The 14,922-nt window shown below is 54.1% G+C and overlaps 1 protein-coding gene across 9 annotated transcripts in view; it reads right to left on the bottom strand.

The window, feature by feature from the left end:
* Nucleotides 1-1,113: 1,113 nt before the first annotated feature.
* KLHDC8A (kelch domain containing 8A) overlaps nucleotides 1,114-14,922 on the bottom strand; it is a 38,985-nt gene continuing 25,176 nt past the window's right edge. For 7 of the 9 annotated variants that reach the window (XM_075909937.1, XM_014578598.3, XM_075909939.1 and 4 more), the window contains 6 exons: nucleotides 14,194-14,257; nucleotides 13,531-13,961; nucleotides 7,685-7,849; nucleotides 5,478-5,693; nucleotides 4,187-4,288; nucleotides 1,114-3,486 (listed from right to left, as the gene is read on the bottom strand). In XM_075909937.1, the coding sequence (XP_075766052.1) occupies nucleotides 3,293-3,486; nucleotides 4,187-4,288; nucleotides 5,478-5,693; nucleotides 7,685-7,849; nucleotides 13,531-13,906 (1,053 nt within the window). In that variant the 5' untranslated portion in view covers nucleotides 13,907-13,961; nucleotides 14,194-14,257 and the 3' untranslated portion in view covers nucleotides 1,114-3,292. The other 2 variants (XM_006133056.4, XM_006133055.4) reach the window with 2 other exon arrangements.

Genomic DNA, 14,922 nt, shown 5'->3' with positions numbered 1-14,922 from the left:
CATCACACCCCATGCTTCTGAGATCCACTCACCTGTTGAGTCACTGAGAACGGCTCCTCTCCCTGGCCCAGATCTCCCCCGCCTGGCAGCGACTGGAGCTTTCATTCCTGTCCCCCACCACAAGGGACTTTTCTTTGTCTCTCTCCTCACTCCTGGACCTTCTGTGGAGCCGGCCAGCTGCAGTCAATCTGCTGCTCCCGATGCACCATCTCAGACTCGCTGTGTCTCCCCGGCGCGGGGCCGGCGTCCAAGCGATGAGTATTTGGGGAGAAATGAAGGAAACCCCTCTCTGAGCCCCACTTACAAAGAGTCCACGGCCAGGGTTTGCATTACAGAGCTGGTGAGGTTCCCAGGGGTTATCTGGCTGAGCCAGGCCCCATTGGGTTGTCAGCAGGGCAGCATGGACTGCCCATCTCCTAGCAAGCAGGGCATGTGGCCAGAATTGACCCAGCTGGGACCCATCTGCAGCAAATACTCCTCCTAGGAGCACTCTGGGGCAGGAATTCTCCTGCAGAAAGCACAGCCCACGGGAGTGTGTGTGTGTGTGGGGGGGGGGGGGGTGGCTACACGGCTTTTGCACCCTCCCTTTCCCTTCCTGGCCTGAGGAAGTGCCTGGTAGCGCTCCCAGGAATGCTCTGCCCCCCCCCCCCCCCCCCCGAGTCCTCACTTAATACCTCCATGTCCTTGCACTGGGATGCCTCCCCCAACATCCACGTCCTCATACTGGAATCCCTCACCCAGGGTAACCGAAAGCGAAACCCACCGGCCCCGACTCGCTGTCCCCAGAAGCACATCGGCTCTGGCGGCTCCCTGGCCAGCATGGTTCGCATCACAGCAGAGGCAGCCAGCGTGGCTTCCCGGACCAAGTGGCTCCCTCTGTGGCCAGGACTATTCGGGCACTGGGGCCTGGGTGCTGCTGGGAGCCATGTGCCTGTGGGCGTCCCTGTGCACTGCCACAAGGGCCTGAGTAGGCTTGACAGATGCTTTCACCAAAAATGCCGAACATGGCAGGAAAAAAACTTGGTTGAGAAAAAAACAAACAAAAAACCCACACACACACACCCAGGGGAACGAACACACACACACACACACACACGTTGCTGTGCCTTTAAGAATTCCCGCACTCCTCTCACTTCCACTCTGACAACACCAGACACGGCAAGGGAACAATGTACCTTCCGTCCAAGAAAAATTGAAGATTGGGTTTTTTGTTGGTTTTTTTAAACCGGAAAGAGGCCAGAAATAACAGACTGTCCGGGTGAAAACTGGACACCTGGCAACCCTAGGCCCGAGTAAATCACTTTTTCACAATATTTCACGGGCCAGCCTGGGGAAGTGCTTGGGCTGTACATGGCGCACAGGCCGGCAACTCAAGACTGTTGCACCAAAGGGTCTTTGTCTGTTTTCACTTGTGATTGGCTCTGGCTAAGCTGCCAGGCAGCTTCCTCCATTCCTTGCCTGGCTTCTTCTGCCCAGGGTGGGAAGGGATTTTCATTGGTAAATCCCATCTTCCTCCAAGACCAGTGACTTGATTAAGAAATGTCCACACTACACCCGTCAGTCTGCCTGCATGCTAGCGACGAGAAGAATTTCCCAGGCGGGCTTCCCCTTTGGTGAGCATGTCCCAGCTCTGTAGACCCCTCCATCGCAGGGAGGGACCTACAGAATGTCTCCGGGTAGAGAATGTTTGAGTTGTGAATACAGGTTTTAATTGTGCTGCTGCTATGATCAAGAATTGCAACCTACTCATCCAAGAGCATTTGGCCACAAGGCACAGACACCGAGTTAAACAAAATCAAGAAGTAGTGACAGCAATGGTATTCCGGCTTCTCTGCGGGATGCATGAACCTAGAGGTGGGTCCAAAGGGAACCTTTTTTGGGTTGGGCCCCACACACAAGTGAAAAGCAAAAAACCCCAAACCCCACAAAAAAACAAAACAAAATAAAAAAAACAAAAACCACCCCTCCAAAAAACAAAAAACCCAAACCCCCCAAAATAAAAATGCCCCCCCCCACAAAAAACCCTCAGTGACGTGGCCCCACGTTCCCCTCCCACCCCAGAGCCTAAAGGGGCTCATGGAAGTAGATTTTGTGGGCTCCAGCTCCATGGTGGGACAGCAGGGGGGCTGGAACAGCAGCATGGGCTCCCCAATGCTGGAGGGGGGCTGAACCTCAGGGGCCGGATCCAGGAAAGCCAGGGGCCACATCCAGCCCTCCGGCCTGAGGTTCCCCACCTCTGCCCTAAACTCACAGGGTGCTGGAACTCCAAAAGGAGCTCGGGGTCCAGGTTTTGCTGTGAGACGCGGATCGGAACAGCCCATTAAAATCCTGACTTGGAACTGGAGCTGCCTGTTACGGCTTGGCCCCGTCTCTGGGTCAGGACAGGTCTGACTGTTCTATGCTAACTGCAGTCCTCCGTTTGCTGAACATAGCCCCCCAGCCAGCCCCCGGGTCGCCATCTCTCAGAGCACGCCCAGCAGTGCTGGCAACGTTCATGGGCAGTGGAGCCGCTGTCCATCCAGGCATAGGACTGGCGCCTCGCTGGCTGGGGGAGCGCACCATCCACGTGGGTTATACGATTAGTAAGTCCCCCTGTCGCTCGCCAAGGGAGTCCACGCAGGGAGGGGTGTCTTGCACCCTGGGCGCCTGGCGGGCGTCACGTCACTCAGAGCAGGAAGCTTCATTCTGCCCAAACAATGGGATCAATGGGATTTCTCTCACCTGCTTGTCTGGCTCTACAGGTTTTCATGGGGGTACGGCAGTGCTGAGTGGGGTTTGGAGAACGTCCCCCCTGCATGCCCTGATCGAAAGAGTCCTTTCCCCCTGGCAGGGGGCACCACGTTGCAGCTCTATGGGGCGGGCGTCTGAGCCAGGCCCCTCCCTGGACCTTCTCAGGAGGACAGAGAGGACCCCCCCCTTTCCAAAGTGCTCCGAGGCTGGTCGACCTCCAGCCCCACGGTCCCAGGCGGGTGCATTCTTCAGCAATTCAGGGCTGGCGTCGGACCGAGGCCGGTTGGGTCCCGGAGAGGGGTGGAGAAGAAGGGGTGATGCGCCCAGGTGCCGACACCGGCTAACAGAGCATCAGCAGCCCCTGTTGCTCAGCAGTTTCACAGCAGTGCTAGCTACAGAGGCGGGTGACTAAAGGAAGGGGGAGCTGCCTGTCTTCCTTAGGACGTCCTGTGATGGGGCAGCAGAGGAGGCGGGTGCAAAGAACGCCAGGCCGATCGCAACTGCCTCCTTGCCAGGACCTCCGGGCAGGCCCCTGCAGGGGTGGGGATCGGGAAGAGTCCGGCTAGGAGTCAGAGACGCACAGCGCCTCCACGGCGTCGCTCAAGCCCTGGTTCACTCCGCCGACGGCCAGCAGGCAGTTCTTCACAACAATGCTGGAGCAGGCGCAGCGGGGGGTCAGCATTGGCGGCAGGCTCTCCCATTTGTTCTTCCCCGGGTGGAAGGCTTCAGCCGATTCCAGCACCGTTGGCTGGTTCCCTGAAAGAGCCAACGTGGGGTGGGGAGGTGGGAGGAGGAACAAACATGCCACAGAGTCAGACCAACTACAGTGTTCTGTGCCGGGCAGCCGCAAATGCTGCCACTCCCGGTCAGTAGCGACCAGTGAACGTTTTCTTTTCCCAATTCAGGGGTGTGTCTAGACTACAGGGTTTTGTCAACAAAAATGGACTTTTGTCGACAAAACTATACCTGCGTCTACACTACCTACATAACGTCAACAGAACTCGGCAGTTTTGTCGATGGCTGTAAACCTCATTCTACGAGGAATAACGCCTTTTGTTGACAGAGTTCTGTCGACAGAAGGTGTAATTGCATCTACACTGTCCTTTGCGTCTACACTGTCATGTTGACAAAGCGGCTTGCTTTGTCGACAGAACTGGATGTAGTCTAGACGCTCTTTGTCGACAGTATGTGTTGACAAAAGCCTGTAGTCTAGATGTACCCGAGGTGAGATTTCCCAAGTGCCCAAGTGAAGCAGATTTTCACAGCTTTGGGTGGCAGTCCCATGCCTAACTCCCATTGGAAATCAACGTGCCTTTGAAAATCTCTCTGGGGCTCACTGCAAGATAATGGGATTTAGGCACGGATGTGCTTAGGTTACTGTGAAAAATGGGACTTAGGCACCTAAGTCACTTCAGTGCTTTTGGAAATGTTACCCTTCCTCTCTAGCTCCCCTCACCTAGTCCTCCGGCCACAATGACCCGGCCTTTCAAGTAGCCAGCGACAAAGTCCGCTCGCCTTTTCTTCAGGAAGGAGGAGCGCTCCATCTTCATCCAGCCGCCTGCAGGGAGAAAGGACAGCCAGGCCAACTTTGTTAGATGCCGTGGCTCACACGATTTCACCAGAAAGTCAGTGGTTTGTTGGTGACTTTCGCACCAGATGGTTGGGTCTGTTCAAACCCCAGACACCAACTCAGACAAAGGTCCCCGGGGAGGTGCAAACTGCCCAGGGGGTGAAGTTAGAGATGGACCCGAGCCAACATCCCAGCTCTCCACAGGGGCAGACACCGGGTGTTTGCAATTGGAGCTCAGAAGAGGGTTCTGAGTTTGCCATATGACCACAACCGGCCAAACCCAACTCTGGATCCAAACTGTGGGGCCTGCAAAATCTGGACCTAGATTTGACAGTGCACCCATCTCCAGAAAGCTGGGGCGTAGCCATGGGTGGGCTGGGGCCCCACTCACATAGCATACAGACCCCCCCGACCTTCACCTCTGCCACTGATGGAGTGCCAGTACTGCTCTGCTCTGCTCTGCTCACCTGGCACTCCTGACGGGGAATGGAGTCAGCAGCTTGCAAACCTCTGGGCCCCAGCCCGGCTCCCCACGGGCTCCCAGTTTTATGGGGCCCCTGCCCAGAGCATCTATTCCCCCCCTTCTTCCAAGGCAAGCTGGGGAGAGGGAGAGGTGGCCCCATCCCTGCTACTTCCCACCCACCGAAGTCAGGGCCCACACCACTGTCCCGGTCTGGCTATGCCCCTGGCATCAACATCCCTCCCTTGCCAAGCAACACTCCTGCATTTCACACTATGTCAGCAACCCCTGCTGTGCTCCATGCAGCTCTGCCTTGTGTGAAACAGGCACAGCCCAACTCAACCAAACCCTGCTGGCCTCACCACACTCCAAAAAGCCTGTTTTCTTGGCAGCGCCTGGGTTGGATAAGCCTATGTCAGAGCGGAGGGCAGAATCCAAGAATGAGGGGGGGCTGGAGCCATCTGCCTGGGCAATGGGTTTGCAACCCGCAGGCCATGTGGCTGGTTCACTTTGTTACTGCTGATGGCCTCATCGGGAGATGCAGAACTCCTCAACTCCCAGCAAAGCCAACGGGAGCTGTAGATCCTTCTGAGTATCCCCCACGCCTGGGCTTGCCTCTATCTGCCAGATGTGAGGCCTTGGCAGAGTTAGAACGATGTAGCCCTTGGTATCACGCACGCACCTCGCCTGCCAGCTTTGCGCATGACGGGCACCCACCTTGCTCAATGTCAAACACATCCACGGTCTTCATGAACTTGGGCTGCCGGTACAGCCTGCCCTGCCGCAGCCCCCCGATGCTGAAGAGGTTGTTCTCCGTGGGCACGAAGCTGGAGAAGGCCCTTTTGCAGGGGATGCTGGGGAACTTGGTCCACGACCTTGTCTCTGTGTCGAAGACCTCAAAGGCATTGATGGCGTATTTGGACTGCCTCCCACCTGGGACAGAGATAGGGGACAGAAGCATCCCAGGGCAATGTCAGTTAGCAATCTCCAAGCTCAGGGAGAATCGTAGAACCTAGAATGCTAAAACTGGAAGGGACCTCAAGAGGTCATCAAGTCCAGTCCCCTGTCCTCACGGCAGGACCAAGCACTGTCTAGATCAGGGTTTCCCAATCTATGGCTCAGGACCCAAACATGGGTTGCCATTACATTTCAAAAGGGTTGCCAAGTGTCTCCCCAGGTGGCTCAGCCCTCCCTCCTTCCCCCATTTTTGAATTGCCTTGGTTCACCAAGTTTTCCTGAATTGTCAAAATGGGTCCCTATCTCGAAAAGGTTGGGAACCGCTGGTCTAGATCATCCCTGACAGGTGTCTGTCTAACCTCCTCTTAAATATCTCCAGTGATGGAGATTCCACAACCTCCCTAGGCAATTTATTCCAGTGTTTAACCACCCTGACAGTTAGGAAGTTTTTCCTAATGTCCAACCTAAACCTCCCTTGCTGCAGTTTAAGCCCATTGTTTCTTGTTCTATCCTCAGAGGCCAAGAAGAACAATTTTTCCCTCTCCTCCTTGTAACATCCTTTTAGATACTTGAAAACCGCTATCATGTCCCCTCTCAGTCTTCTCTTTTCTAAACTAAACAAACCCAATTCTTTTATTCTTCCCTCTTAGCTCAGGTTTTCTAGACCTTTCATCATTTTTGTTGCTCTTCTCTGGATCAAGCAATACAGAATGTGGTGCCCAGAACTGGACACAATACTCCAACTGAGGCCTAATCAGCACAAAGTAAAGCAGAAGAATGACTTCTCATATCTTGCTCACAACACACCTGTTAATGCATCCCAGAATCATGTTTGCTTTTCTTGCAAGCGTCGCACTGTTGACTCATATTTAGCTTGTGGTCCACTATGACCCCTAGCTCCCTTTCTGCCGTACTCCTTCCTAAACAGTCGCTTCCCACACAGGTAAAAGCACCAGCTAACTGCTCTACTCTGCGCTGATTAGGCCTCAGTTGGAGTATTGTGTCCAGTTCTGGGCACCACATTCTGTATTGCTTGATCCAGAGAAGAGCAACAAAAATGATGAAAGGTCTAGAAAACCTGAGCTAAGAGGGAAGAATATATTTGGTATATATGGTTGTGACTACTTTCTTCCACTATTTGATCTGAGGAAGTGGGTCTGGCCCACGAAAGCTCATCATCTAATAAACCATCTTGTTAGTCTTTAAAGTGCTACATTGTCCTGCATTTTGCTTCAGCTAACTGGGAGTAGCTTACCTGGCGGCTGAAAGGAGTGAGGTGGGTCTCAAACAATACAGAAGCATACAAAGGAACTTACGTAGCCACATTATTATCATTACCCCTCTCCTCCCTTCTCTGCTTTCATCTGCCGCATTCGCTGGATGCCTCAGTCTTAGATTACATTGTAAACGGGGCTAGTCAGAAACTTTCCATCCGAACCATTTTTCAATGGAAAATTGGGTTTTCCACTAAGTAACCATGAGATCTGATGTCCTCCCATGAAATCAGGCCCTTTATGTGCTTGTACCCTATACCATACAGATTTCATGGGGGAGAGCAGTGTTTCTCAAATTAGGGATCTTGACCCAAAAGGAGGTTGCCAAGGGATCACAAGGTTATTTTAGGAGGATCACAGTATTGTCACCGAAGCAAAATGCAGGACAATGTAGCACTTTAAAGACTAACAAGATGGTTTATTAGGTGATGAGCTTTCGTGGGCCAGACCCACTTCCTCAGATCAAATAGTGGAAGAAAGTAGTCACAACCATATATACCAAGGATACAATTAAAAAAAATGAACAAATATGAAAAGCTACCCCAGACTAATACGGCTACATCTCTATCACTGGGTCTATTCTAGGAATTCTCCCCCTCAGCTTCCCAGGCATACACAGGTCAGAGCTGCTACTGCCCAAGCAGACCCCCCCACCGAAGATCAAGGAGGGAAGCAGCCATTGCCCATCCTTACCGAGCACGTAGATCTTGGAGCCCCGCAGGAAGGAGGTAGCGGCGTACCTGGGCGTGGGCATGGCCGCGAGCGACACCCAGATGTCCTTGAGCATGTCGTAGTGCTGCATATAGTTGTGAGGCCGCAGGTCCAGTCCCATCCCGCCAGCTGCATAGACTCTGTAGTCTGCAGAGGAGTAAAAGCCACAAGGGCTCAGAAAGGCATCCAGACGCCCAGTTATTCCCCAGAGCAATGGAAAAGACACTTGCCCACCGGGCCACCTCCAGGGAGCAAAACCACGTGTATTGCGTATGTGTGTTTGTGTGTGTCGGAGTGTGTTTGCCCTGTCCTCTACTGCATGGAATCAGAACTGCTCAATTGTGTGTCATAGCCCTTCTACTGCTAATAAGTAATGGAGATTCTTTGGAGCCCCACTTCAGTGCCCTATCCACCGCACTGCAGCACCTCTCTTTCTTGCATGGAAATAACACTCTCTAGAACCGCAGAGCCACTGATCCTGCAGCTCTGGTATCAATTGTTTGCATCCCTATAAGCCAGAGCATATTTGCACAGCACACAGGTGACTTTGGGCCTAGAGTGAGCTCTGTCCCTTAGCAGGAAGGATATTTGGGAGTCACCCTCTCAGTTTTCATGCCATGTAGATCTTTGCAGTAACTCAAACCAGCAGTTATTCCACAGCCAGGGCCGTTCCATCGCCCTCGTCGTGGGCAGGGGAAGGGGTAACAAACCAGCTTTCTTCCCTTCCCTCACAATGGAATGAATCCACCCCTTCACTCCCCCTCGCAGTACCCAGAGAGGCTGAAGCCCTGTGGCAAATGAAGCCCCTTTGTGTCAGCTGGAAAAAAGCCACTTCCCCCAAGCTGCTTTTGTCATTCGTCTGATTTCTTTCTGAGCCTCCGAACAGTCATTGCAGACTGGGGCTGGGGGCGAGGGGGGCTGCTATGTTTCACAGCGCCAGCCCTGTGTCCATCAACCACGAAGCCAGGATAGAGTTGGGAGCGAGTCCCCAACCCAGGTGGAAAGACCTGCTCACTAGGGTTCTAAAAGTAGCTCCATGGGCATTCTGGCTTCGGCCGGGGCTTGGGCTCTGAAATCTAGGTGAGGTGGAGACTCCCGAGTGTGTGCTGGAGCCAGAACGTCCACACTGCTCTTTTTAGCTTGCTAGCGCAGGTCTGCCTGTCTGGGCTGGGAAGCTTGCTGCTGGCTGCCGTGTGGACAGCCCCCTCCAGGCCCAATAAAGCACACCGGGAGGGACGAAGGGAGAACAGAGGGCACAGTGGGAGGACGTTTCAGAAGGCAGTCAGGGAGAAAGCGTTGTGCTCTCAACCCTCAGATACCCCAGTGTCCATAAACCAAGCAGCGTTACTGTACCAGCCCTGGCATTAGTGTAGAGGGGCATATGCCCAAGCCCACCAGACACAGAGAAGTCCAATCTTGGAAAGCAGCTGCAAATAATCAACAGGGGAATAGGGAAATAACGTCAGAGAGTCGTGGGAGGAGGGAAAGGCCTGGTGATTCTTGATGCTTTTGATATAGAAATGCAGAGCTGTAGGGGGAGAGGGGGACACCTGGAGAGGGTCAGAATTAGTGAGGGGAGGCAATTACAGTGAGTTCCCCCAAAGGGCAACAGACAGGAGCACAAAGCTCTCGGGGAGCGTTAATTGCCAAGGGCTGTCCGACTGAGATGGGGGTCACCTGGCCTCTCCTTGCATTTGGGCCGGAAGATGGGTGGGATCCATTTCTTTCTTTGGTTTGTCGCTTGTACCCGTGCCCTCTGGAGACACAGACAGGGGAGCTGCCGGTTCGACTGCAGCCATAATGAGCTACTAAGCAGACAAGGTGGCTAACCAAAATATATAGACTCACGAGCTTTTGTGGGCAAAGCCCACTTCCTCAGATGGATTGGAGTGGAAATAACAGAAACCAAGAGCTATATAGAACAGCAGCAGAAGTACCTGTCAGTTGTAGGACCCGTGTTAACGAGACTAATTACGTAGGCTGGACATGTCCATTGCATGGCCTTCGATGTGGAAATGCATCTAAACTATGTAAAAGGAAGGGAGGCTTGGCCCAGCTCTTGTGCTAATGCCCAGAACCAGCAGGCAGGACTTCCAGGTTCTGCTAGCAGTTTTCCAGCTGACTCCTGGTGAGATCCTATGCAAGTCTCTCTCTAGGCCTCACGCTCCCCATTCGGTATACAGAGTCCTGGATCCCAACACTCCGATACTCAGTCCAGGGGCTCCCCACGCTCAGCTCTGCCGATGCTCCTCCACCCTTACCTGCTGCACCCTGTCTGCCGATCCAGTGCTGGGCTTCTGCTTCCCAGCTCTCCTGGCCTTCAGTCCAGCTCTACCCCGCTAGCCCAGCCCCAGAGCCGCCCTGACCCTGCTCAATCCAGTCCTCAATAGCAACTGCAGCCCCCTCTTCTGTTCTAGCCCTGAGCTCTCACACAGGCCTGCCGGTGCCCTCTCTCGACATCCAACCCCCCCGCTACTCCAGGACTGGGGTTCTCATGTGGGGCTCTGCCAAAGCCCCTCAGTCCCAGCCCACAGCCCCCCCCAGCTGCTCAGTCTGGATGTTCCCCATAACTAGCTGATTCCCCTCTGTCCAGCCCTGCATGACAGGGGGAAATGTGGGGTGAATGTTTCGCCTTTAGGACCGACTAGCCCGGAGGGGGCAGGTGTGAGGCGCTGTGGGGGCAGCAGGCCATGTTGTTTCATTCTGGCAGGGATACAAGTGCCTGGCTGTAGCTCCCTGCAAGAGGAGATGAGGTCATAGAAACAGATGGTGCGCTCAAATTACAGGAGTCCACCCAGCGCTCTCCAGTCCAAATATCGGGAGGGCCTTTGCATGGGCTCAGAGCAGGCTAAGGAGGCCAGCCCTGTGGCCCAGGCCACGGGGTCAGAGCCAGGACACACACAAAGCAGGGAACCTGTTTGTTCCTAGCTCACTACCCCATCACCCCCATCTGTGCCTGAGCAACAACAAATGCAGTCCCCAGCGGTGGAATGCTGCGGGGTTTTCCCTACACAAACCCCATTAGGTCCACCAATAGCTATTCGCCAGGATGGGCAGGGAGCGGTGTCCCTAGCCTGTGTCAGAGGCTGGGAAGGAACAACAGGGGAAGGGTCACAATAACACCCCAGAGGAGAGTGCCACTGGGCAGCCCTACAATAATAAACCAGTCTAGGAAGCAGTCAGCGATCCCGAGCAACCCTCCGACACACCGGCATCGTCCCTCTCCTCCCCCGAGCTAGTTCCACTGATAAATCAGTCCGCTCAAGGAAGACAGAAGATTGCAGGGAAGGATTTAAGTTCCAGGCGTCTCTGACCAAATTGATCCCTTTGTTTGAACCAGAAGACATAGACCAGGGATGAAACAGACTTGGTTGATTGTAAACATTACATTTTTAAAAAATGCCTTGACAGCATCCTTTCCACCTGAAAACCAACTAGCCAACCCCTTCCAAAGAAGCTGCCTGGAGATTAGACGGAAGAGGCGTTCATGGTCATCTCGAGCAGCTCAGAAAGCTAAATGACCTTCGGGCTCACTGCATGAAAACACGGCTCCCAGCCTGGGGTTGTTCGTCGCAGGGCAGCACATTCCAAAGGAAATCAATATTCCAAGTCTCTGCTTAGAAATTATAAACACGATGCCTAGAGAGGCAAGCCAGACCCCCCCGATAGATGGACATACAGAAAATCCATGTAAGAGCACAGCATCACGAAAGGCAGAGGGAAGAGGTGGAGTGTTTGGAGGTCCCCAAAAGGCACCTCCTTTTCTTGCACCTGGAGAATTCATACCCGCATTTTGCATGCACAGTTCAGTTGGTGGTGGAAGTGAGAGCCTCTGTGTCTCTAATGATGGTACCCAAAGCCGGGGGAAACAGGCAGTGAGTGTGAGCGCTGGTGCCTCCCACTCACACTCGTGCACTCAGTTCATTTGCACGGGTGCAAACGTGGGGATCTGGCTGTGATATCCCTACCGATGCTGCAGAATCTCCCTGCTCTGTGACTAGCTAAATACAGGGGTATCACAAACTTGCCCCTTTCAGGGGCTAATTGCCACTCTCTCGCCAAGGAAGACGAAGGCATGAACTGCTGGGAAATCCCCCTATTGGTAGAGCCCTGCAATTCTGTGGGTACTCGCTTCATGTCCACAGGTATTTGCATCCGTGGATGTGGAGGCGGATATCTGCGGCTCATCTTTGCGGCTGAGGACACAAGTTCTGTATCTGCAAATGACTCTAGCAACTGCAATTGTCTACATAGGCCGTCGGATGCAGGGGGTTCGCAGCGGGCCCTGGGGGAAGGATTCTGAAGGGTTGTTGTGGAGCCAGAGTGGGCCTGGGGAGGCTCCAGGTGTTTCCCATTTATAATGAACCCTGGTCACCAGGAGGCAGGATCATTTCACCCGTCTGCTTAGTAGCCCATTATGGCTGCAGTCGAACCGGCAGCTCCCCTGTCTGTGTCTCCAGAGGGCACGGGTACAAGCACCAAACCAAAGAAAGAAATGGATCCCACCCATCTCCCTGCCCAAATGCAAGGAGAGGCCAGGTGACCCCCATCTCAGTCGGACAGCCCTTGGCAATCAACACCCCCCGAGAGCTCTGTGCTTCTGACTGTAGCCCTTTGGGGGAACTCACTGCAATCGCCTCCCCTCACTAATTCTAATCCATTCGATGGCCAGTCATTGATCCTGGCAGCCTGTTTTGCAGAGGTGCTAAGGGCTCATCACTCCCACAGACATGGATGGGAGCCTTAGCTCTCCTGCATCTCTGACTGGGGAACAGGAATCATTCCAAGGGCCAGATGCTGCTCTCCATTCAATCCAGCATGGACACGTGTGCCGCTGGGAGCAGAACTGGGCCCCATCATAGAATCATAGGGCTGGAAGAGACCTCAGGTCTAGATCTCTCCAGCTTCTCTTTGCATCTCTGCCTTCCAGAAAACCTGCAGAACTAGAGCTGGGCCTTAGCCAAAACCTGTGATCCAAAGTGCACCACATTCTGGGGCCCTCTGGATTCCAGCCTGTCTAAAAACACAGCCATAAGAGTGTTCGCCATCCATAGGCCAGGAGCCAGAGTGAACCACAGGGTCCACCAGCCTCAGTAAAAAGTCCCCTTTACAGTTGTTATGATCCCGTCCTGCCTCGTCTGGCCATCTCAAGGGGGAAGGGCCTAGCGAGCCAGACTTCTCCAACCTGAGATAAGGCTCCGCTCAAGTTCCCAGTGCAGGGAGTGGGAAGGGGGATCGTTTCCTGGCCCCCAGTCAAAGCTCCCTGCCCTCGCCCTGACCCTTTCTGAAAACCGTGTGGCCAGATCAGTGAGCAGCACCCAAGACTAGTGAGTGGCCACATGGGTGTCCCTCCTCTATCTCAGTGGGTCGCAAGATTGTGGTACCCAAGACGCTCTGCTGGGATAGGGCGGTTTTGCTCACTGCGCTTGTGCACCTAGAAGTGGCGGGGGGTGCTGAGTGAACCGGAGCTGCGCTCTGATTGGCTGCAGAGGGAGCACGCGGGTCTCTGTGTGCTACTAGCATGCCCCTCCCATCACATGCCCTGGCTTTACACGCGCACCACTTTAGTAACACTGTCAGGGGAAAAAAAACTCTGTAGACAAAACCCAGTGGGATCTGACCACTCTGCACGTGGGCAACGGCAAACAAAATGTCTCATGGGCCACACACAGAACCCCGATGGGCCACATGTGGCCCTCGGGTCACAGGTTGCCCACCACTGACTTAGAGCCATCAACTGACCCATTCCCGGCCCTCCACCCTACTCCCCACATGCTGCATTCTCCCCACCAGCCTGGAGGGCCATTATAGGAAACAAGTTCTCTTGCCTTTCACGGTCACCGAGATGCCCATGGCGGCTTCCCTCAGGGAGTTCCTCTTCTTCCACTTGCCCTCATCTATGTTGTACATTTCCACTATCTTCAAGGGCATCTGGTTCATCCCGACCCCTCCGATCACCATGATCCGCTTGCCCAAGGTGGCCACGGCTACCCCGGCCCGGGCCGTGGGCATGGGAGGAAGAGAATTCCACTGGTTGGCTTCGGGGGAGTAAACCTCAAAGCAGTTCATGGGCACCCCGTTGTCGTCACAGCCCCCGATGGCAAAGACCTGGCCGCCTGCCTCCACCAGCGAGCAGTAGACCCTGCAGCTGGGAAGGGGCGCGAGGGTTTTCCACTCGAAGTCTTTGGTACCGGGGACATCCATCGTGGATGGTCAGGGATGAGGCAGCATCTGTCCTGCCTGCCCGGGGCTGGCTAAGCTGCAAAACACAGCCACAGAAAAGCATCACGCATACAGGCAAAACAAACGGAGGAACGTACAGAGAAATCCCCACCCCCCACCAGAGATCCAGGCAGCCCGGAGCATAGACGCCCTTTAATGAGCAAAGCATCTATTTCCACACCAACAATGAGAGGTCCCATGTCCCTCACAGAGAAAAAGAGAGAGAGAGAGAGAGAGAGAGAGAGAGAGAGAGAAGCAGGAGCCGGTACCTTTCATCATGTCTCCATTAATTCTGCAGTTGCACATTTTCCAGAGCAGCCTCAGAGCCCGGTCCTAAAAATAAAAGGCACAGGTTGGATTCCGCTTGCTCTCCCCTTTTCTAAGCACCCCTCCCCCTACAAGGCATTCCAACCAAGAATGCTGCAAGCTGTCAGCTCTCCAGCACCGGGCTTTCTTGGCTCACTAGGAACTTTTCTTTGTTTAGTTCTTTGTGGGCAAAATTATTATGAATGCCCGTGGTCCACCTCTTCCCAAACCCCGGGGGAAAGCTGCCATGAGACCGCCTGCGGGGAAAAGCAAAAGGCTGGGGTGCAGGGACCAACCCTTCGGCCGCAGCTCGCTGACTCAGTTACTTGCAGCATTACAGCTGAGCTGCAAAAGATCCAAAAAGCAGCCCTGTCGGACAGAGTGAGGGTCCCAAGCGCCCATAGGAAACCAGGGTGAGAGAGGGGGAAAAATCCCTGAGCAGCTGTCAAACCTTCAGAGGAACCGAACAAATAAAGAGCGACGGAGAGAGCAGGCACACAAAAGGGCATCGAGAGAGCAGGCAACCACCCCCATTCTCACACCCGTGTATAAATAGGTGTGTAAGTCACAGTGAGAAACTCAGCCTTCACTCATTATGTAACCAGGGCAGCTTGCAAGTTTATCTTAAAAAGTAAAGTATGATGTATACATCCCATCACTCTGGGACTGCAGCATCCCCCCCCCCCCTCTCT

This window comes from Pelodiscus sinensis, chromosome 27, assembly GCF_049634645.1.
Source record: "Pelodiscus sinensis isolate JC-2024 chromosome 27, ASM4963464v1, whole genome shotgun sequence".
Lineage (NCBI taxonomy): Eukaryota > Metazoa > Chordata > Testudines > Trionychidae > Pelodiscus > Pelodiscus sinensis.
This window is presented reverse-complemented; position numbering and strand designations above follow the sequence as displayed.